The sequence below is a fragment of the Nelusetta ayraudi genome, unplaced genomic scaffold (assembly GCF_046127955.1).
Source record: "Nelusetta ayraudi isolate G7.1 ecotype Tasmania unplaced genomic scaffold, CSIRO-AGI_Nayr_v1 ptg000189l, whole genome shotgun sequence".
NCBI classification, from domain to species: Eukaryota; Metazoa; Chordata; class Actinopteri; order Tetraodontiformes; family Monacanthidae; genus Nelusetta; species Nelusetta ayraudi.
The window spans coordinates 150,744-175,460 of NW_027466238.1; the positions used below are offsets into that span (position 1 = coordinate 150,744).

Genomic DNA, 24,717 nt, shown 5'->3' on the forward strand with positions numbered 1-24,717 from the left:
GCATCGCAAACAGTTACATCAGGAAGTGGTTTGGGCCTGCCCCGCTGTTTCTCAGACACCGGCTTCTTTGGCAAGAACGTCCTGCAACTCCCTCTGAAGTCCATCAGCACAGGATACAGGCAGGAGAAGGTTTGCCTCGTCCTCAAGCTGAGGGAGTCCAGAGACGAAGCAGTGAAGGGCGCAGCGGTGACCGTCCGTACTGGGTGGAAGTGGAGGGCCCAGGAGGAAGTGGACCAAGCTGTCTCCAGGCTGCAACACAAGGAGATCATGGGAAGAGCCCAAGTCAGCCGGGCAGGGTTGGGCTGGGGGCAACCAGTCCAGTTGTGGTCCGAAGCCACAAGGGAGCAGAGGAAGACCATGGTTGTGGAAGAGGTCTCGCAAGTGATGCAGGACCACTAGCTCATCAAGGCCGTGTCCCAGGGGAAACAGGGAGCTTGGACTCGGTGGGAGGATACTATCCACAGAGTCGTAACGTGGGCCGACATCTGGCGGACTCCTCAGTCACGGCTCAGTTTCCTCCTGAGGGCAGCGTACGACACCCTTCCATGCCCTCGGAACCTTGCCCAATGGTTCGGAAGCGAGGGAAAGTGCCCCCTGTGCAGCAAAGACAACGCAGGTCTCCAGCACATCCTGTCAGGGTGCAACGTTGCCCTAACGCAGGGGCGGTTCCGGTGGAGACACAATCAGGTGCTGAGGAAGTTGGCTTAGCTGTTGGAGAAGTGCAGGGTCGGGGCGAACAACTCCTCAGATCTCCAATGGCCAAACATTGCCTTCATCAAGCCAGGAGAGGTAGGGCAGAAGACGGCGGCAGGAAGATCAGCACGCCTGCTTAGCCCTGGAAAGAGCTGGGAAATGCGTGTCGACCTGGAAAAAAAGCTCATCTTCCCAACGGAGATCACACTGACAACGCAAAGACCTGACGTTGTCATGTGGTCCACGGCGGCCAAGAAAGTCCTCATCATAGAACTGACTGTGCCCTGGGAGGAGGGAATTCCAGTAGCACATGAGCTCAAGCGGTCCAAGTACAGCGGTCTGCAGAGGTGGAGGCTGGTCCACGACAATTCACCCCGTGGAGATCAGATGCAGGGGCTTCGTGGGGGGGGTCTGCAGTCCGACTTCTCCGCATGCTGGAAATGACCGGAGCAAGCTTGAAGAGGGCAACCAAGGAGCTGGCAGAAGAGGCCGAGGAAGCAAGTTTCTGGATGTGGCTACGGAGGAAGGACAACAGCTGGGGCTCAACACCCCAGTGAGGTCAGTTGCAGGGAGTGGTGTGGGGAGACGTCCCCACAAAAGCCACTGCCCCCCCACCGCGAGGTGTCCTGGCTAGGGGGCGAAATATCAGTGAACGGTGGCACCAGCTGACGACCCTGCAGCTGACCTCAAAGTGCACTGGAGGAGGTGCAACAGGCAGAGATGCCAAGCAGAGAAACCTGTACTATTCAAAATTTCTTTAATTCAAATAGTATTTGTCACCATTAAACAGCTATCACACAACATTTTCTTTGTTTGGCTATGAAGAGTTCGTGAATTATTATTCCTTGAATAAAAATTATCCATTTTTACAAACTATTCTATTGATCTACTTTACATAAACCATGATTGGTCAAAAAATTCTTATCAGGAAAAATCCTGTCATACAGTTTGTGAATTCAAAGTAATTCATCAAAATGAAACGTATTTCTAAAGCAATCGTTTTGATATGCAGATGAATTAAAAACACCAATACCTTATCTTTTTCGCTGCCAGGTCTGACACCTGTTTCTCAAGCGAATTTGCTGAGGGGTCCACCAAAAACACAGTGAATGTGACTGCGTTTATGTACTGGAACATATTTTAAAAGTACATGATTACAAGTTAGACATATGCTTTTAGATTCTAAACATGTTTTATATTAAAAAGCTGTGATACTGACCAAAAATTTCCGGGGGACATTGTTCACGTTGACAAAGGACACAATCCCCTTGTATTGCTCAAAATTGATCTATAAGGATGACATGCATAGACTCAGAAAAATATTTTATTTGGGTCCATTTGTTTGTAAAATGCACTATGTAATACACGCATTTCTGATATGACATTACATATACTACATTCATTATAAGTTAAATTTTAATATTACAATGGCCATTGCACTCAAGGACATATGTGATGTTGCTACAAAAATACTTCAATGTTGTGTTTCTTTGTCTTTGAAAAATATTTAGTGCCTTTATTGTGTTCTAACATTTTAACTTATCACTGATCACTTGAATTCAATTTACCTTTGCTTATGGTAATTGTTCCACAACATAGTCAAATTGAAAAAAAAAAACACAAAAAAATCCATTACGTTGCATTATGGTGTTCTTTACCCATCAGTTCAGTTGTTTACCTTGGAAAGACTCTGTCGGGCAACCTGCGTCCTGTCACCAAATAGAATCACACCTGCCGTGTAGTGATTCAGGACATACAGTGTGGTTTCCATGCCTAGTTGGGACACTGCGAGTTGGAAAAGACCTTCAATGACCTAGAAATAACAACAGTGAAAGTCAGACAAACTGGTGAAATGGGGACCCTAAAAAAAAACACAGTATCCACAGATTTCACGTGAAGGTCAAAAGCGGTTAAAATTTGGATGACATTGCCACGGCTGCACCAGTGGATTTAAGTATATTTTAAGTGATCATTTCATTGTATTACTTTGCACTCATTTCTGTATGTGAGTAAAATACCAGGCACTGTTAAGTGTCAGAACTGAATTTCTCCTCTCTGAAGACCTCATGAGGTGTGAATGACACAAGATATAGAAGTATGTATTTCACACAGGTACTCAGATGATTTAATTTGTACAATCTATAAATGTGTTTTTGTGTTTAAGCATTAAAATCATCACATCACAAAACAACACCTAAAATCTGAAACAAAAAAACTAAGTGGATGTGGTACGTGCAAAATGTCTTCACTGTTTCGTTCTTTCTTTTATACAATCATGCAATCTTTGTAGATATGCTACTTTTATTGTATGGCTGCTAGTTATCACAGTGCTCATCAGGTAAAACAACCGGAACTCAACTTCATCAACTCGTACTAGATGTCTCTACTTATTGCATGGACCTTGGCTGCCATCTAGTGGTTAACTCTCGTAACATCTCTTTTAACATATGGAAATAAAGCAGTTGAAAATGGACAATAGTGACCGGATGAGAGTTACTTGGCCAGCAACAACAACAGCTGGCTACAGGTTAAACAGAAATTACTAGTTCACTCTCCTAAACATTAGAAAAAAATGAACAGTCCTCATGAACAAAGTGGCACAGAAATAAACAAGAGATGACATTCCTTCTTCAGAAAGTTTAAACAACAAAGTCTTTGCGGTACCTCTCAGGAGGTTTTATGTTGGATCTGGTTCTGGTCTGCTTGAGGCCTAAATGTCCAGATTGGGGTACACTTGGCACATCAGTCAACACTGGAGCCCGTTCTGGTTCTGAAGCCCCTACCCTCCTGTCACCAACTATGTGCTTGAGTCTGCTGTCTGTTTGACTGTTGTCCCAGTCATCTTTCACCAGGGGACTATCAGATGGCATGATGAGACTTTCATCCACCGGGCGAATGTGCCTCCTGTTGCGCCTGTATACCTTGTTCTGTACAAGCACTTCATATGACCTGTTACGCAATTGGTTGGTGCAAATCCCATGTGACCAGGAGCGAGAGGGCCCATTTGGTTGTAGGAGGACCCGAACTGTGTCGCCTTGCATTATCATGGGCTTGTCGTGAGCATGTTGGTCATATCGCCACTTCGATGCAGTGACCCATGCCAGCTTACGAGGAAGTACCCCCTGTATTACAAGCTTCAGCAGAGATGGATGAGAGGGTAACAATATGCGTGTGTGTCTGGACAGGAGTCGCTGAACAGGAGAGCTATTGAGTCCCTCTGTGGGAGTGTTCCTCCATGCTAGTATGGCCTTCCATCTGTTATCACCAGTATGCACTGCCTTTCTCAGCAGGGTCTTGGCAATTTTGACAGTCGACTCAGCTTTACAATTACTCTGGCTGTGGTATGGTGAGGATGTGAGGTGTTTGAAGTCCCATACTGTTGAAAAAGTTTGAAAGTCCATGCTGGAGAACAGTGGTCCGTTGTCTGTGATGACAATATTTGGTATTCTATGCCGTCTAAACTGACGCTTGAAGCATTCTATGACAGTGGAAGCCGTTGTGTCTGAAAGTTCATCTAGTTCCCAGTAGTCAGAGTAGTAATCCACACTTATGAGTCCCATTCAGTGCAAACAAATCAATACCCAGCTTGGACCAGGGAATCCTGGGTATTTGGTGAGCTGTGAGTGTTTCTTTTGGCTGTTTCCATCGCAGGGTGTTGCAGGTATCGCAGTTGCTTACATAGGTCTGCACGTCACGAGTTAAACCTGGCCAGAAGACTGTTTCACATGCTTTTCTGAGACTGCCCTCAAGTCCTGAGTGCCCCGAGTGGATTTTTTGCAGGAACTCATGCTTCAAGGCATCAGGAATTAAAACTCTGTTGGCTTTGAAAATCAGGTTGGTGTCTGTGGTGAGCTCCTCCTTGTACGTCCAGAAAGGTCGCAGTTCCGGTGGTGAGGCCCATGGCATAGATGGTGGCAGGTGTATTTGGGCATACTGTGTGTTTGGCTGTGCAGTCCTCGACAGAAAATCTGCCACATGAAGATCCTTCCCTTGCTTGTACACCACCCTTAAGTGATATCTTTGGAGTCGCAGTAGCATTCTCTGAAGTTGTTTTGGGGCTGTGAGGAGGGGTTTTTTAAGATCACTTCCAGGGGTTTATGGTCACTATGTACAGCGATATAGTCTCTCCCGTGCAGATATTGATCAAACTTGTCACATGCAAAAACAATAGCGAGACACTCTTTCTCGATTTGCGCATATCTCTGTTCAGTAGGTGTTAGAGTTCTGGATGCGAATGCAACAGGTTGCCCATTCTGGAGAAGAGCTGCACCTAGGCCTGTCTCGCTGGCGTCACACTGCAGTGTGACTTCTTCCTGCAGGTTGTAGTACTTGAGTACTGGGTGGCATGTGACTAATTGCTTCACAGTGTCAACGGCAGATTCATGTTGTGATAGCCATGTCCACTCCACATCCTTATCTGTCAGGCGTCGGAGAGGCTCGCACACATCTGAGAGATGAGGAAGAAATTTGGCAAGATAATTTACAAACCCCAGGAATCTCTGTAGCGATTTAACATCAGTGGGTGTTTGCATGTGTTGCACCGCTGCCACCTTCTCTGGGTCTGGGCGAAGGCCCTCTGTGGTGAGAAGATGTCTCATGTATGGGACACTGGATAATTTTAGTTTCAGCTTCTTTTTGTTGAGCTTTAGATTGACCTCCCTGGCCCTCTGCAGCAAAGCAGTCAGGTTTCTGTCATGGTCAGTTAGTGCCTCTTCTAAAGTGTCTCCACAGCCGTAGAGAAGAATGTCGTCTGCAATGACACTTACACCGGTCAGGCCTTGCAACACCTCATGTTGCCTGCGTTGATTTTCTTCTGCAGCTGGTTTTATGCCGAAAGGCATCCTTAGCCACCTGAATCTGCCAAGCGGGGTCCAAAAGGTGGTCAGAAAACTGCTCTCTTCTTCAAGTTTAACTTGCCAGTAGCCGTCTTTGGCATCAAGCACGGAGAATACGTTTGCTTTTGCAATGTCTGGGAGTATCTCCTCTATTGTTGGCATCTGGTAGTGTGACCGCCGTAGAGCTTTATTGAGTGCGCTGGGATCAATGCAGGTGCGCAGCTTTCCTGGCTTTTCTATGACAACCATGTTGCTGATCCATTGTGTTGGCTCTGTGACTTTTTTGATGATGCCATTCTTCTCCATGGATCGTATGGCTTCAGTGACTTTGTGTTTGAGCGGAATGGGAATTCGTCGTGGCACCTGTTGCACAGGTCTAATGTCGGGGTCCACCTCGAGGTGTCGTTCACCAGGAAGACAGCCAAGGCCTTCAAACACGTTGTTGTATTTTGAGATGATGTCCTCTGTGGTGGTTGTGAAAAGCATATCTGTCCCTGTTGTACTGTGTGAGACCGCTGTAGATGACATATCTGTGTGGTGTATGACATATTTTTTATTTACTTTTAGCAAGTTGAGTCTTTTGCATGTTTTTGCAGAAAGCAGAGGCATTTGTGACGTGTCTATAACTTGAAACTTCAAGTCGTGTGTTTGTCCATCATGGTCAGCTTTGAGGTGACACAACCCAGCTGGTTTCACTTGTGACCCATCATACAGTTTAATGGTGGCTTCGCTGGCTGGTATGTCTGGATTACCATCTTGTGTGATGAGCTGTAGATCTCTGAAGCTTATGCCGTTGGTTGTGGCTCCTGTGTCCAATTGACATGTGATTGTATGGCTAGGGTCATATGATACTGGTTCAGTCATGTACGGTGTTACTTTGAGGTTGACAAGCCATTTCTCATTTCCCTGTTCCATAGCGTTTATGTTTGATAGGAACCACACCTCTTCCATTTCTTCTTCCTCCTGTACTCCGTCTTCTCCAAGAAAGTTCACCCGTGTCTTGTGCTGGGCTTGTTTGCACACTCTTGCAAAGTGTTTTTTCTTTCCACAGGCTTTGCAGATGACGCCAAATGCAGGGCATTTCATTCTGTCATGCACTGCTCCACAATAACGGCAGAGGTTATTATTTGGGCGTTTATCTTTGTTTGCATGTCCCATATGCTCTTTGTAATTATGCTGAGGTGCAAATGAGGGGTGCATCTCTGAGCGTTTGTCACGTGCAAAGTGTACATTCTCCTGTTCCACAGCAGTTATTATCTTATTTTGAACTTGTGCTTGTTCGCTGACTCTACACATGTCTATTGCTTTGGCGAGTGTGAGTTCTGATTCACGCAGCATGCGTGCTCGTGTACTTGCATTTTTAGTCCCAAGCACTAATCTGTCACAGATCAATTCATCTCGCAGGGGACCAAATTCACATTTGTCTGCTAGCTTTCTCAGGTTTGCAACATATTGCTCTGTTGATTCATGTTGACTCTGCTGTGCAGTGTTAAATACGTAGCGCTTGTAGATTACATTTCTGGAAGGGTCAAAGTGTTTTTGTAGTGCATCCAGAATCTTTTGTGGATTGTCTCTGTCCTCCGCTGACATGTGAAGATGTCTTTGTATTATGTGACATTCTTTGCCCATTACTGTAAGCAGGGTGGCTACTCTTACTTTTGCTTCTTTTTTGTCCAGTTCCGTTGCAATCTCATAGTTTTCCCATTGTGCTCTAAAGAATGTCCAGTTGTTATATACGTCGCCCTTCATGTCCATTGCGTCTGGGACAGGAATCGAAAAAGCCATGGTTCGTCAGGTATTAGCTTAGCAGTTCAGCTCCGTTGAAAAAACGTTCAGCCTTTATAGCGCCTTGTTGTTCTGTCTTCAGCCGGGGCGTTAAGTTTCCGCTTCTGACACCATGTTTCGTTCTTTCTTTTATACAATCATGCAATCTTTGTAGATACGTTACATTTATTGTATGGCTAGTTATCACAGTGCTCATCAGGTAAAACAACCGGAACTACACTTCATCAACTCGCACTAGATGTCTCTACTTATTGCATGGACCTTGGCTGCCATCTAGTGGTTAACTCTCGTAACATTCACAAATGCCAGTATTTACTGCTCTGCTCTTTTTTTGTGGATCTAGCCTGATGTGCACAAAAAATAGAATGAACACTTTTTGAAGCATTCACTACTTTATCTGGTGTCACTTTTCATGTAAAGCTCAGCAATAACCAAGTATTATGCACAAACATAACACTATTATTTAGTTATTTTCGTTTTAACTCGCCAATCAACCATTTGTGAGGTTGAAGAGTTTTCAACTCTGAATGGTGAATGACCGGTGAGTTTCCTCTCGTCTGGGTGGGGATGACGAACACCACGACCTCCGTGCTTTCTTTGCTTCACAAAGAAGTTAGCTGTGGTGCACAATTGTTCTGAGAAACATGGTGATTAAACACAAAATAAATGGAAAATTCCTTTTTAAATGTATTCATTGGGTGTCCTTGATGTGGATATTTCATAAACATGTCTCATGTTTCTGTCACTGATGAAACAACAGTTTACAGTTTTTCATATGTTTTACTTTTATGGCCTCTCTGACTCTGTTCCATTGTCATTCAGTATGTCAGTTTACCTGTACATTACGGAATGAAGTAATACATTATACTGCATTTTATTTTCTCTATGACTCTGAATATGAATTCAAGAATATGAGTAAATCTTACTGTTAAATATGTTTTGTGAGCATTTACAATTATATACGTTTAAAACAGGATTGTCAAACTCATTTTGGTTCGGGGCCGGACCGGTAAAATCATGGCATGGTAATAATAACGTACAAATAACAACAACTTCCAGTTGTTTTCTTTGTCTTACTTTGTTCGTGTTCTTTGAGCACTCTGCATCAATGTTGCCAACTCCTCAGTAAGGAAAGCCGCTATTGGCTGTCCTGAAAGTCACTCGGAGTCGCCAAATGACGTCATCGTCTTATTTGATAATTGACAATTTGTAGTTGATCGCAACGTAATAACACCAGGAAAAGTCGCTAGAGTTGTCGCTAGTCGCTTTTGACAAAAAAAAAGTTGCTATGGGGAGAATAGCGACTTTTTGGGGGGAGAAAGTCGCCAAGTTGGCAACACTGCTCTGCATCAACTTTGTCTGTTTTGACAGAGACATTTTGGGGCAATGAGGGTAGCCAATAGAGGACGTTCTGGGGCAATGAGGGTAAACAACAGGAGACGTGAGTGGCTGTACTTTTGCCAATTAGCTCAACCTCAGTATTGAGTTTGTTTGCGAAGCAGAAACGATATCGCGACACCAAGTGGACACATTTAGAACAGCACTTTCTTTCATTGAAAAACTGCAATTTTTATATATTGCAAAATCATCCGGATGCTACTTCTCTCTCTATTCAAAAATGAGTTGAAGCTGCAGTATGTCTAACTCCTCATAGGCAAACTCTAAATATTTATCATACCTCAAGAAGTAGGCCCTTAATTTGCCTGATCCTTGCTCCTCAAGCTCCTCCTCTTGATGAAACCCCATCCGTTAGTTTCTTGGTGCACTGATCAAGTTTGGGCATGAAAGTCGCCTCCAGGTTTACCGTAGTCATTCTTTTGAACTCATCATTTATCTGTGGAACATAACATGAAGAAATTAGCTACAGTATTTCCAATAGCGTTAATGAGGACCAAATAATTTTTTGTTCAAATAATAGGGAGTGAGTGAGTTTTTAACAAACATTTGTTCTTACCTGATGTAGAAGTTTCAAATCTACAAAGTTTGAACTCGCAACCCATCTTTCAAAACAATTACACATTTAACAAAATGTAAATCTGATTAAAGTCATTTCAGTTTACATCATTGCATTTACATGACTAAAATTTCCACCAGATTTTAAACAGGTTGACGAAATAAAATAAAGAATTTACTTACCACTTCGATTTCTCTCACAGAAACATGAGACCACCATTTGGGGGAAGAACACAGATGCACATGTGAATGAACAAACTATTTTTTGGCTGTGGCACTTGGGTAACAGTGCTGTAGCTAGCAGTTACACGGTTAAACTAGCTCAGGGGAAGAACACAACTAACATGTGGTTACAGTGCTATAGGCTAGCTATAGAGTCACACGGTTAAACAATAAAAGTCACTTGTGACAAATTTGAACCCATTACCACAAATTCAGAGCAAATAGAGCAAATAGAAATACATTTTCCTCACCATGAAATGTTGCTCCAGCCTCCTGCACTGTCTAATTAAGTTGTTTGGGTAGGAGATGGAACTTCAAATGGAAAAGTCAATGTTGAGAAAAAGTTATCAAGCTAAGTTTATTATTTTATTATTATTATTATATTAAGTTATAGCAACTTGAATTTTGTTTTAAGCTTACCAACAATGAAATTTGAGTGTACATGACATGCTAAATTAAGTTTGTGTAATTACCAACATTATTATTTGATCACAACAAACAAAAACACAAACAAAACACAACAAAATAAAGTTAGCAACTTAGAAAGTTTATCTAAATCAATTAATTACATTTTTTTTAAATTGCATGTATGTATTAAATCAAGTGGTGTCAACAGTTCCTCCGAGTTACTTTTTAGAGTGTATATAATATATATAAAATGGAGAATAGGACCAACTGACAGTCGTAATTTTACGTTCATACAGAATATTTAAAAATTAATCACTGCAATCGGTCACTCTTATTTAGACCACTATAAACACTACTAATAAAAAAAACATCTTGATTGATCGTGCTTCCCAATTTTTGTAGATAATGGTGAAGTCCCTCAGCGATTTTATTTCACCCCGTCGTTTTTGAATATTGCAGAAGTTCAACTTGCGCATGATTTGAGTCTAACTTTGTTCATTTTAAAATGATTTGGCTGTGCGTTATCTGCCTCGTTTTTATAACCTTTTCACTGAAACTGTTACTGAGCCACATCAATCAATTGCACAGCCGCAGTCCGGATTTCTGGTTGTTGTGTGGTATTGACGGGTGTACGGAGGAATATTGAGTGTATAACTCATTCTATCATCATGTAAAGAGAAGACACTCCAAACACCTTCAAAGCACTAGTCTAGGAGTTGACAACCACGCAACGCAACAGACACAAGAGGGAAGCCAAGAACTACTGCAGGTACAGTTGACTATTAGCACATTTTTTCTTAATAATTTATGGTATCCTTTTAGTTTTAGAAAATATATTCTTTGGCTTTAGGACCCTCTGACTGACTGATGACTTGTTGCTTGTGACAAAGAGATGATTTACAATCGGAAGTTTGTCCATTTTCATTTGGAAATTTACCGGGTACCCTGTGCTCTTGACTTTCTGCGTCAAGATAATCCTAGAGCGATTATGACTGGTTTGTCCGTGAAGTCAAACGCACAGAGCATTTTCAACATTAAATACAACGGAAACGCTCCCGATGGTGTTAAGTTATCATCGCTTTGTCAACATCAGTTTCAGTTGCTGGCACAAACTACCATCGTCAATCAGTCAGAGGGTTCTACAGGTAACAGAACGTCATGAACAAAGAAAAAATTATTATATGTATGCTTGATTTATCCAAAAATGTGGTGCTTGGTTTGCTTGGAAATATTTAAATATTAACATAAATGAAATACACCTGTGACTTTAAGTAAAATGACATGTCATTGGTTGCTTGTATGATACAGCACAACATTCAACCTGATTAACTTTTACAGGATTGCAGCAGCAGCTCCCCACTGCTCCCTACAACTGACACAGATGAAGGGCAAATGGACAATAACCAAGACAAAGTTGTGCAACAAGTAAGTCCTGGTGATAGTCCACTGAAATTGGCCATAAAAGAATTACAATGGATATTGAGTCCAATAAATTCTTAGCAATTTCATATCAGGTTGAGATCCCACAGGTTGTTGTTTGTTTTAGTATTACTTGGCACCTCATGAAAAGAAAAAATGTTATTTGACAGCTAAAACATGCTAAATGTAGCGAGCAAAGATAATTTGACATTTATCAGGACTATTCTGTGATCAACATTGTGCTTAACATGTAAATGTCCGATAAAATCAGGAAACTCAATACAATTTCAACTTTTTTAGAATCTTACTACACAAGCCACTGCCTTTGTGATAAATGCCCGGGCCAAGCAACGTCTCTCACAGGTAAAAGATTTTTTCAAAACAGACTACAATTATTAATTGCTCATTTACAGTTACACACAGTTAAGTATAGATTGTTGAAAAGGTCCTGTTATGGTTGGTGATCAGTCTGCCTGCCGTGTTCTTCTATTCACAACAGTCATTCACCTATGATAATGTCCTTTAGTCCGTCATAAGGAAAACTGTTTGTTACAAGCATCATGAAGTTGTGTTACTCTTCTCATTTTCAGAGAGGCATGAATGACATTGTTGCTGGAGTGCAGCAGTACCAGTCATCACTGGTGAGCAACCTGAGGAGCCAGATAGAGGTGGTGCTAAAGAAGCATTTGGAAAACACATCAGGACATCTCCAAAAAGAAGTAATGGATGTATTTGACAGTTTTGTTGACCCATTCACAAGTGTTACCACAACATTTCGACTGAACAGTGCTATGAGGAAGCAGTTAAGCATTTTGGATGCAGACGAAATTCAAATTTCTCAAACTTTAAAGAGGAAACGTGCAGCATTAAAAGATTATTTAATTAAAGACAAAGTCTTCCATTACGTACCATTGGTCAAAAGTCTCGAGCAATTCTTATCACACCCGAAGATATTCTCTATGATTGAGAAGGGACCACAGAGGTGCAAAGAGGGATTTTTTCAGGACATTGTTGATGACTTCTTTTTCAAAACACATCCATTCTTTTCAGAGAAACCAAATGCATTGCAAATTATTCTGTACACAGATGAAATAGAGATTTGTAATCCACTTGGATCCTTCACGTCAAAAAATAAGATGTGTTATATTGATGGTATATTACACCCTAGCAAACATTAATCCAAAATACAGGTCTAAACTGGCTGCTATTAGATTACTTGCCATGGCTAGATCGGTAGACCTCCGTCAGTGTGGTATAGATGTAATATTGAACAGAGTCAAAGAAGATATGGATGCATTGTACCATGGCGTGAAAATGCAAACAGTTAATGGACAGAAAACTATTTTTGGTGCTGTGGTCTCCATCTGTGGTGACACTGTGGCACAGCATGAACTGGAAGGGTTCAAGGAGGGTGTTGGCTTTGCTTACAGTAAATGCAGACACTGTGAGTGTTCATTTGAGGACATGCAGTCACACTTCAATGAGGACACATTTACTAAAAGAACATTAAAGAGGCATATCGTGCAGACCCATGAAATAGAAAAGGCAAATACAGAGTTGCTTCGCAACAATTTAAGAACAACATATGGGATAAAGCGAAGGAGCAAATTAGTTGAATTCCCTGTCTTTGACATTATACAACAAACTCCTCAAGACATTATTCATGTCATTCTGGAAGGTACAGCTCATTTGGAAATCAAGAGTGTGTTGCACCATCTTGTTCAGTCAGGAGTGATGGATCTGGACTCTGTGAATTCTGCTATTCTGGGCTTTCCTTATTCCCCCCTGGATGTGAGAGATCGGCCATCCCCAATTTCACTAACTACATTAATGTCTGGTGATCGTAAATGAAAACAGTCATCTGGGCAAATGCTTGTCTTGCTAAGGACATTACCATTTGTTTATGGGAGCTTGAATGACAATGTATATAAGTATCTGTAAATGTTGTTTATAAAGGTTTGGTATTGAGCATAATTTAATTACATAAATAAGTTTAATAATTTCATTCAGCAATAAATAAATAATTGTAAAGTAAAAATAGAATTTCAGGTTATGGTTGATTAATTTCTTGTTGAAATACAAGAAGGAACCAAAGTTAGTTTTTTGTTGTTCTATGGGGGAAAAAACCTTTTGACGTGCATTTTTCTTGTGAACGCATGGTGGCCTTACCGACAGCAGCAAGTGTCTTTTATTTTTATTTTTTTTGATATGACTGTTCCTCCAAGGCATACTTAAAGCCTCTATTCATAACTAGCAGCCCAACAAGGTAATGTGTTTGTATATGCAGTTTTGATGTTGACACGTTGCGCTATTTTGTCATTTATTCTCTTGATGTGCATTATGTGTTAATTTGTTATATTTCAGTTCTCACGGCGTGAACATGCTGATCCGTCAAGAGTATGAATAAATGCCCGTTTTAAAAGAATTGTCCTGCGTCAGTGTTATGAAGAGAGCTACAGTATCTAATAAATGAGCTAATAGAGATTGTTCACATAGTGTTTGCACCAGTTCTTACTGCTGCAACCGTTTCTAGATTGAAGGCACTGATTGAAACTCCCTTGAAGCATTGGAAAGAGCTTTTCCCGGAACGCAATATTACACCGAAACAGCATTACCTGATACATTTGCCATCACAATTTAATCATTTGGTCCAATGGTTAGACATATGTATATGCGGTTTGAATCTAAACATTGCCTCTTTAAACAATGGGCTTCGAAGCTCAATTTTAAAAATATTTGCAAGTCTTTAATCAGTCAGAACCAACTATATGAAAGCTCCCAAAATGTTGACCCATCATTATACCCAATCTTTTCAAATGAAAGAGAGATGGGACCTGTATCTGAGATTGAAGACCTTCAGTATTTACAAGGAAAACTGAGGGACTTCTTAGGTTATGGTGAAGTGAATCATGCTGTGTCTGTCAAGTGGCTTATGATAAATGGCAATAAATACACAACACAGAAGTCAATGATCCTTGCCATAGTTGGCAAGCCTGAATTTGGACTGGTCAAAAACATATATCTTGTTGATTCTAAGTGTTATTGTTTGGAATACCAACCATTTCCAACTATACACTTACAAGCGTCATGGCCTATCAAGTTGAGATCCCACACCTTGCGCAGGCTACTGAGTTAGTCAATGCTGAGAAGTTGGTGGATTTTACTCCTTATTACACAACTAGTTGCAAAGACCAAACTTTTGTACAAATGAAATACTATCTGGGAGATGTAATAAAACTGTACAACAGTGAAAAATAACTCATGTCTCCCCAGATACAGTTTCTTGTAATTTGACTTTGCGATCAAATTATTGTCTGTATGGTCTGATGAAAACAGTTGTTTCTGAATGTAATAGTGACAAAAAATAATGTTTAAAATCGTTTTAAATGTTACATATTAAATGTTTAAATATTGACGAGTGTTAAGTGTTGCTTTACATTTTTTTTGCCAATGTACTGTATGGTTAAATACATTCTACTGTTTTATTAATAATAAAACATTTGATTGCATCTGGCTTCTTATTTTAAGTATGTGAATGGATAAAATTATGTCAGTTACGATTTCTTGGTTGTGCTTAAAATAAGAAATTATTACTTTTAAAAAGGAGTTTCATACTTCCAAGTGTTTATGACAAAGCTGGGTAAAGGTTGATGTTCTAGTTTCAAGCATCACTTACTCAGAATAGGTCATAAAATCTCAGTTACAAGCTGTAATATCTTATTTAGATAATTGAGGCCCAAAACACTTAAAACGAGGGAAACAGTCTAAACACAAAAACTGCTTAGTAAGAAGAATTCTCTTATCAGATAAAAAATAAGCATATTTCCCCTGATCAAAGATATGGCATCTTACTTTGATTACAGTTTTTGTAGTGAGTGACCTTAGGTTTAGGTGTGGGGTCCAGTGGGTTAGGTTTAGGGTTAGGGTCAGGGTCGGGGTTAGAAAAAAAGAAAGAAAGAAAATGTAAGTATGTGGATGTGCTTGTGAGAGAGAGAAGGAAAGGAGAACAGAAGAGTGTGTGTGTGTGTGTGTGTGTGTGTGTGTGTGTGTGTGTATGTGTGAGAGAGAGAGCCGGAGAGGTCCAAGTCCACAATGTCCCGTGGTGATGCTGTGTGTCTCTGTCACAAGGTGCTAGGTCTGTATTGCAGGTTGAGGCCGTGTGGATCTCTGGTGCCCAGGCGGAAGATCCACAACCTCTCAGAGGCCCTCCTTTCTCTGTCCGACCAGTGTCAGTTCTTTTGCAGCCCCGCGACCTTGAAGGCGGACCAGTCGTGGAGGTGGGCGTGGAGCATCAGGGGGGTGTCTGTCTGCTGACCGTGGGCAGCGTTGTAGCGGTGCTGCCACAGACGGGTGAGGATGCTGTTTTTCGTCTCCCCCACATACTGTTTGCCGCAGGTGGAGCAGAAGAGGAGGTACACGCAGTTGGTGTCCCCGGGGCCGATTCTCTGGGCAATTCTGAAAAGAGTCTGAGAAGACTGGTTGCGTGTATGGGAAATGTAGCAGAAAGATGTTTTGAGGTGGTCTAGGCTGATGGGTGTACGTGGAGGCACTATGGGGGGCAATCTAGCTCTGACCAGGAGATCCTTTAAGTTCTTGTTTTTGCGATAGGCCGCAATGAGTTTAAAGTTACTCAGGACCCCTGAGTTGGGAATGAGGGTGTTAAAGTTGTGTTTGAGTGTTTTGTTAAACAGTGTGCTCATGGTGGAGAAGGTGGATGTGAAGGGAATAATTTCCCTGGTGTCTCTAACCTTTGTCTCTCTGAAGGTCCTCAGGCAGTGGCGAAGGAAGGACCGGGAGTAGCCCCTGGGCCTGAGGGCCCGGAAAAGGAGGAGTTGCGACTTCACTATGCCCCTGAAGGTGTGTTTGGGGTGAAAACTGGTTTTGAAAAGAAGGGTGTGTGTGTCTGTTTTCTTGAAAAATATGTTTGTTTCCAACTGGGTGGTGTGGGAGGATGTTTGGCCTTTGAAAACTGTGGTGTCGAGAAAGTCAATGTGGGAGGGGGAGATTTCAAACTTCATTTGGATGGAGGGGTCCTGTTGGTTGAGGAGTTGAATGAAGTTGTGGAATTCCTGCAGGGAGGAGGTCCAGATCCCCCAGATGTCGTCCAGGTAATGATAGTAGTGGAGGGGGGCTGTGGGGCAGTGGGCGAGGGCCTTCTCTTCCCAGGTGGCCATGAAGATGTTGCCGTAGGACGGGGCAAAGGATTTGCCCATCGCTGTCCCTTTGATCTGTAGGAAGTACTTCTGATCAAAGACAAAGTCATTTCTGGTTAGGTTGATTTCTTTCTTTTTTTTTTTTTTAACATTTTTTATTTAAGAATGGCAATAAGATGCAATACAGTGTATACTCTCAGATGGTACAGTAAATATTTGCCACTCACAACATTTTTCTTTTCTTTTTTAACAAAACTGAACAAAATACAAAACACCAGGTATGTTCTTTTTGAAAACTTCTAGACCAACGGGAAATACAAGTATGCATGACATTGGAAACAAAAGAGAAAAGTCTGTCAGTAAGATTTAACAAAGTATAAGCATTAGGCTCACCAAAACAACAAACAATTGAAAACAAAAGCAGCTGATACATCCTTTCAGCTCTTCAAATTACAGGGCACCAACATATTCAACCCACTTGGTCCAACGTTTAGTGAAAATGCATTTCTGAAAGCGCAGGGAGAAGGTAATCTTTTCCATAAGGTAAATGTCATTCACTATGTTGATCCATTCCAGTATCGTAGGTGGCTCAGGGTGCAACCAATGCCTAGTGAGGGCTTTTTTGCCAGCGTTTGTCAAGATACCAAATAAATATTTGTCATTTCGTCTGACCTGTGAATCCAAAATCCCTAAAAATAAAGTAGAAAACTGCATTGGTAGACTAGTGTTAAAAAGGCCTCTTAGTATTTTGTGAAGTTCTGTCCAGAAAGGCTTAACCGCTGTACAATCCCCAAAAATATGCCAGTAATTGGCTTCCTGGTGTCCACACTGTCTCCAGCATACAGCTTTTCCTCCAGTAGAGAATGCCTTTTGTTGTGGTGTAATAAAGAAACAAAGCAAACACTTTCATCCAAACTCCCGCCACACATGAGAATTGGTGCATTTCCACTGGGATTGACAAATGCCAAGCCAATCTTCTTGTGATATTAATAAATTACCCTCCCTCTCCCATTTGTCTTTAACGTATTTTGTACTGAAAGGACTTCTTTGACAATAAACCTTTATAGATCCTGGAAATAACACCTTCATTTGCTCTACTTTGGTAAGCATCAATAAAGATAATCAGTATCGGGTCATTTAAATCTGTTTGCTTTTTGATATTGTTATCAAATCGGTTGCGGAGTTGGAGAAATCTATAAAAATCATTTTTTTCAAGATTAAAATCTTCCCTCAACTTTTCAAAGTTTTTAAGTTGTCCCTTTTTTGTGAGAGAGTAGTATGTTGTTATTCCCTTTGAAGTCCATGACTTAAAGCCCTTGTCTATTTTATTCGGTCTAAAATCAGGATCAAATGTAGCGGTCGTCTTTTTGCGTTGTGTGTTTTTTTTCTTTTTCCTCCTCAAGTCAGATGCACACAGGAGTCAGTCAGGTTTGGGAGTTTATTGATCCCGGAACACTCTTTAAGAGAAAAAAAAATAAATACATCAGCCGGCGTCACACACGGTGAATCATGAAACTCTCTCCACATCCCGGAGCACGCACGCCTCTGTGCCACCGGGTGGTACAACGCCGGAACAGCACCCCCAAGGAACACAGGGCATTCTAACTTTTTTTTCCCACTTTTGCAAAATAAAAAAAAATAAAAATATAAAAATTAATTTTGGGAAGTTCACAATAATAAAAAAAAAGGTTTAATGGAAAACAATTTTAGAAAACAACATAAAGAAAATTAGACTTGGCTACATAGGCACACCATTGAATTATCTGCAACTTATTGTTCAGTTTGTACTCATCTCTTATCATATTCCAAATCTTCAAATGCGTTTTGATCCAAGGATTCTGTACCGTATCTATTAATCTTCCCAGATTTTTAAAAGGTAAAACAGCTTGTATTGGTGGGTCAACCAGAGTAGAAAGTATGATGTCCTTCCATCGGGCACCATCGGGTTTCAAGAAGCGTTGTTAATGTTGGAAGCGATTTAGTAGGGTTATTTAAATAAACTAAAACATCATCTGCATACAATGCCACCTTGTGGACATCTTGATTAACACAAATGCCCTCTAGAGTCTTGGTTTGTCTTATCCATTGAGCTAAAGGCTCTATATAGAGTGCAAACAACAGGGGTGAGATCGGACATCCCTGTCTCGAGCAACGTTCTAATTTAATGCTATCTGAGAGATATCCATTTACTTTTATTCGAGCCGATGGTTGGCTGTATAATGCACAAATCGATCTAATAAAAAAGTGGTCCATGCCAAATCTTTCTAAGACTTTGTAAAGAAAAGGCCAACTCACAGAGTCAAAGGCCTTCTGAGCATCTAGACTAATTAAACAAGCAGAAATATTTTTCTGTCTGATATGATGTAGTATGTGGAGGGATCGCTCTATGTTATCATGAGTCTGTCTTTGTGATACAAAACCTGTCTGATCTTTATGTACGAGCTGGGGCAGGATCTTATCAAGTCTTCTGGCAAGGATGGTTGTGTAAAGTTTGTAGTCAACATTAAGTACAGAAATAGGTCTGTACGAACCACACTCTAGTTTATTTTTATATTGGGAATAACCAAGATTATTGCCTCATTCCAAGATGGAGGCATTTTGCCATCTGCTAATGTTGTATTACAAGCTTGGAGGAGGACTGGCATCAATTCAGCCTTGAAAATCTTGTACCACTCAGAGGGAAAGCCATCTGGACCAGGTGATTTATTTGTCTTCAGAGTAGAAATGGCACCATTTAGTTCAATCTCTGTTATTGGAGCTGATAATGCTTCATTTTGTTTTTTTGATATAGTAGGTAGGTTAAGCGGTTTTAAGAGATCCTCAATTTTCTGGACACTTTACAGTCCAGGTTGTGTATATAGGCCTTTATAGTATTTACTGAATGTTTTTTGTATTTCATCTTGTTTATACCATACGGTCTTGGAATCTATATCTCTTATTTTTATATATTGTATGATCTGCACGTTGTTTTTGCAGTTTTCTCTCAAAGATCTTTAGCAATTTTGCTCCTGATTCGTAATAAGTCTGTCTTGTGAATATCATCTTTTTTTCAATTTTCTGTGTATAAATTATATTTATTCCGTCCCTAGTTGCTTTTATCTTAGTTAGTATTTCTGGCTTTTGTTCTTTTTTATGTTGTGTCTCAAGGTCTTTCAGTTTTTTAGACAGGTCTGTCAGCCTTAACTGCTTTTGTTTCTTTTCATAGGTGCAGAACGATATAATCCTCCCTCTAATAACAGCTTTTAAAGTATCCCAAAGTACAGTTGAATCAACCTCTCCGTTGTCATTTTCTTCTAAATACCTTTTAAATTCTTCTTTCATTTGGGATTTGAATACTGAATTATTCAGGATACCTGTATTCAACCTCCACAAAGTTCTACCTGGGTTTTCATTAATGTCTACAACACAAGAAACAGGGGCATGGTCTGAAAGATCAATGCATCCAATATCACAACCCCGTATTCTGTGACGATCCCTCTTAAGTACATAAAAAATTATCTATTCTTGAGTAGACATCATGAGAGTGTGAATAAAAGGTATAATCACGACCTGATGGATAGAAATCCCTCCAAAGGTCAAGATACCAAGCTCTCATCAGAGCCTTTAGTCTCTGATGTAATTTTGTCATTACTGAGTTTTTAGATGAGTCCTGTTTTGGGTCAAGACGAATATTCAAATCTCCTCCACATATAACAACCCCTGCACCCCCAATCATCAAATCAAATACATTTCTGTAAAAAGAAAAATCACTTCCAGTAGGGGTGTAAACATTACATTGAAAATTGTTATATTAATATCAAATATTTTCCCTCAGACTACCATGTATCTCCCTTCTTTGTCTGTTATTTTAGAAACAAGTTCAAATGGTATTTGCTGTGAAATCAAAGTTGCTACACCTCTTCTGTGGCCTGATTTATAAGATGAGGAATATACCCTTCAAAAACCGATAATTTTTAGTTTTTCGTGTTCCTGAGCGGTGAGATGTGTCTCTTGCAAGAGTACAATCTGCGCATTCTCCGTTTTCATTTTTGCCAATATCTGCCTTCTTTTAGTTGGGTTTAAAATCCCATTTACATTGAAAGAAATTACCTTAAGGGTTTGCCTATTCATTGTACACCTCTATAATTTATATTAATTGACACATATCCATAAACCTTTCTTGACATCTTTAGCCATACATACATATAACCTGTCTTTCCCGAAAGACACAAACAAACGTAATATAGAACAGTCTGTAACAGAACCTCAAAAGAACAATATTGAACAGTAACTTCCGAAGTCGAGGCTCGCTTCAGAAGAGCCTTGTGGGACTCTGAAAAGTCAAAGTCCTGAAGAGGGAACATCCCACACCAAAGTAGTGGGGCCCTAATATGTGGCTGCATTCGGCCAGAGTCCAAAAAACAAACAAACAAGCAAAATAATAATAAAAAAAAAAATAACAAATAAAAATAAAGGAGAAAAAGAGAGAGGGACAGAGAGAGGGGAAAAAACAAACAAACAAAAAACAAACAAGGAAGTCGAGGATGGCCACCTAACAGTTTGTTTTGTTCAGAGCAAATTGAATAGAAGTGTTACGTTACGTTTAGATGCGGATGTGAACGAGGCAGAAGAAGATTGAATGTTTTTTTCCCTTCTTTTCCCCCCTTCCTTATGGGTGGTTAAAGCAGGATGGAACACAAACTTTACACCATAAATTCAAGTAAGACTTATCTGGGAGTATGAAAGGATGATCCATCAATTATCAGACATCGTCTTGTGAGGATTTTCTTCTAAACTCCTTAAGTCTGTCTTTAAATTGAGAGCGTCGGTTATTCGATTGTACACTGCTGCTCGCGGCGTCAGGGTCCCGGTCTCCGGCCCCGTCTGCCGTTCTCCGCGTCACCCGCCATGTTGACAGGCGTTGGATATCCTCTTGGTCCGGTGGAATGGGCTTCTTCACCACAGTAACTGGAAATCCTTGTTCAAACATATCCCTTGTAGCCTCTGCAGCATCCTGGAACAGCCGGGTGCCGTCTTCGTAAAAATTATGCATCCTTGCAGGGTACGGCGTCTGGAACTTTATTTGTTTTTCTTTCAACACTTTTTTGGCTTCCGCATATTCGACATGTTTCTTTAGCACTTTGGGAGGAAAGTCATGGTGGACGTAGAAACAAACATTGTCGTAGAACACATTATTTTTACGCCATGCTCTCTTTATCACCTTCTTTGGTTTTCCAGCTGCCGAACTTGACCACTATGGATCCACTATGGGTCTTGCAAGGGCTCGATGAGCCCGCTCAATTTTGAGGTCTCCGTCTTGTGGAAGCTCAAGTGAGGTTTTCAACAGACTATCCAACAAACCAGTCATGTCAGTGCCCTCTTTGTCTTCAGGGATTCCATAAATCCTCAGGTTCTCCCTGCGCGATCGGGCTTCGTGGTCAATTAGCCGTGCCTCCAAGCTCGCCTGTCGTTGCGTTAGCCACTTGATTAACATCGACGGTGCCAGAAGCACGTTTTCAGCTTCATCTATTCGCTCTTCTGCTTCATCCAGTCTGTCATTTGCTCTCTGCAGCTCTTGTTTAATATCGGAGAGTTGAGCTTTATTGTCTTTTCATAGGCCGAGCTTCGGTGTTTGGTTCCTCCCGAGGGTGTTACTCCGGGGAGCTGCTTCGGCTGCGATTCGAGTCGGGATCTTCTTCTGTCAAACCCATACTTAATGCACTTCTAGTAGTAACCCCTTTCCTCATTGTTTTATAAAGTACTCCACAGGTTTGAGAAAAACACATTTTTGAGGGGTTAATTGGTACAACCTTCGGGGAGCTAAAGGATTAGGCTGCCATTCTCACTGCGCTGGAACCGGAAGTCCCCTAGGTTGATTTCTAACAGTGTGAGTAATTCGTCGTCTGGACGGGCGGGGTCGGGGTAGCGGTCCAGCATGCGGCGCACCGCATCGAGGCCAGACGGGGTCTCGATGTTGGTGTAGAGACTATCTACGTCGAGGGAGAAGAGGAAGGAGGTGGCGGGGACCTGGAGGCCCTTCACAATCTGGATGAAGTGGTAAGTGTCTTTGTTGTAGGCTGGGTGTTTGATGGAGAGGGGGTTCAGGAAGAACTCGATGTAGTCAGCGATCCTGTCAGTGTCGCTGCCGCAGTCAGACGCGATGGGACGTCCCAGTCTGGACGTTCGGGTGCCCACCGAGGGGACGAAGGTGAGGCCCCGGTTGAGGAGGCTGGCTTGAGGAGAATGATTTTGCCAGGATAACAATGTTTTTGTGTTGTGAGGGGGGTGTGTGGTCTGGCTGGAGAGTGGTGAGCCCCGGCCTGGAGGGGTTTATGGGGCCAGAAAGTTTAAATAAGTAGACCAGTGGGTAAAAATTGCCTTGGCCGTGTCTCTCGTCCATAGGAAGCCACTGGTGGTCTCGAACATCTCATCGTCAACGGGTGGGATGTGGGGGTAGGTGCGAGACACGTACTTATTGATTCTGATGAGTGCGGTCCTTTCTCCGGCAGGGAGACCCTCGGGGAGGTTTATGAGGGGGACGAAGATCTGGAGGCCAGGAAGGAGGGTCTGGGCCGTGTGGACCGCCGCCCGGAGCTGTTTGATCCCCGTCTCTTTGACCTTCTGTTTCCTGCAGGCCAGGCTGAAAAATAAAATCATACATTTTTCCACCATCGTGTGTGATGTGGCTTTGATTAGTACCTCTGTGATGTGCCTGTAGTTGCCGTCAGGAAAGCAGTCCACTTGGAGGTCGGCGATGTCATGGGTCGGGAAGCGGCCCACGTTGGAGTCGCCCAGGATCACCCACTTTTTGTTCAGGCTCAGGCCCCAGTCTATTAATTTGTGCTTAGAGTAAAGGTGTTTTGTTACCTTGCACGGTGTGGTGAAGGTGTGGGGTCGGACAGGAGACTGGAATTCCTCAAAAGACATGAGGAATCTGTCCTGGTCCTGATCAGAGAACTGCAGGTCCTCTGGAGCGTCAGCCGGGGACTGGAGCCTGTGGACCATGGCCTGGAGGACCACGACCAGGGCTTGTGGGGTGGCGGGGAGCTGGGTCTCCTCCACTGTATGTGGTGAGGTGGCGGTGGTGGGTGGAGTGGGGTGGGCTGAGGTGGCTGTGAGTGCAGCCAGGGGTCTCCCCCAGTTGGGGAGGGAGCGGGGGAGTTGGTCTGGGGCTCGTGAAGAAACCACTCCTGTGTAAAGGGGGCAGCCAGGGGTTCTGGCGGCATGGGGGAGCGCCCGAGGTTCCTCCTGGCCCACCTCGTGGCCACTTGGAAGAGGTGTTTCCAGTCCTGTGGCAACTCAGGTAGGGTCAGCAAGGGTCAGCAAGCACACAGACTTGTGCGTCTTCGTAATGTTCACGGAGGATTTGGAGGGTGATGACGCCCCATTGTCGCGCATTGCCGTTTAAAAAGTCAGTGGTGTTGGGCGTTGGCGCAGCAGGCTTAATGAGTGCGCAGAGGTGGTCGAGCGCGTAATCACGCGGGGGCCTAGGTCGAAACCCGTCGGGGACACATTTTCTAGGTGGTGGGTGAGTCTAATTATTAGGTGCAAGTTGCGCACCAGCTGTTGAAAGCGCGCATCTGGGGCTGGTAGACGCAGTGGGTTAGGGTTAGGGTTAGGGTCATGACCCTGGGGGTCCTTTCCCAAAGTGGACGTAGCACTTATGAAGAGACTTTACATGATTGTGTGCGGGGCAGGAGGATATGACTCGTGGGTTAGCCAATGTGGCTCCCACATTCCCGTTAATTTTTCCATGGTGGGCGCGTAAAGTATGGTAACAATGTTGGAATTTTCACACTTTGGGTAAAACGTTTAAATGAAAATATGGCAAAAATAGGGCGGGATCCTGTGAACTGGGAGATCCCCAAAACGTCTTTGGAGGGTTTCTATCTCTCCGTGTTTGTTGAGTCTGTTCATTGTATCTTTGCAGTTGTTTATTTCTTCCAGGTTGATACTGAGGGCAAGCTGACAGAGGATGTGGCAGTTTACAATGCCAACAGTGAACTGGTGGAGTAAGAGGTGAGTAGTTAGACTGGGAGAACTGAAGTACAGGGTCAGTTTTTGCTGGCTTTTGTAGTTGTTTTTCCTTTACTTATACTGATGTTGATTTTTCTTGTCCTTCTCCAGCTGCTGCCCAAGACAAACCATTGCCTCCACTGTGTTTACATTGCTGCTCCTTGGCTGGCTGGCTAGTGCAGGGTTGATGCTTTTCAGCATCATTTTCATGACCTCTGGTTCTGTGATTGCTGGTTCTGGTTCTCTTGCATAAT

The 24,717-nt window shown here is 42.3% G+C and overlaps 1 protein-coding gene across 1 annotated transcript in view; it reads right to left on the bottom strand.

Moving 5' to 3' along the window:
* Positions 1-994: 994 nt before the first annotated feature.
* LOC142881249 (NLR family CARD domain-containing protein 3-like) overlaps positions 995-24,717 on the bottom strand; it is a 44,244-nt gene continuing 20,521 nt past the window's right edge. Inside the window, exon 8 of the mRNA XM_076015404.1 lies at positions 995-1,169. Within this exon, the coding sequence (XP_075871519.1) occupies positions 1,010-1,169 (160 nt within the window). The 3' untranslated portion in view covers positions 995-1,009. The remainder of the gene's footprint in view (positions 1,170-24,717) is intronic.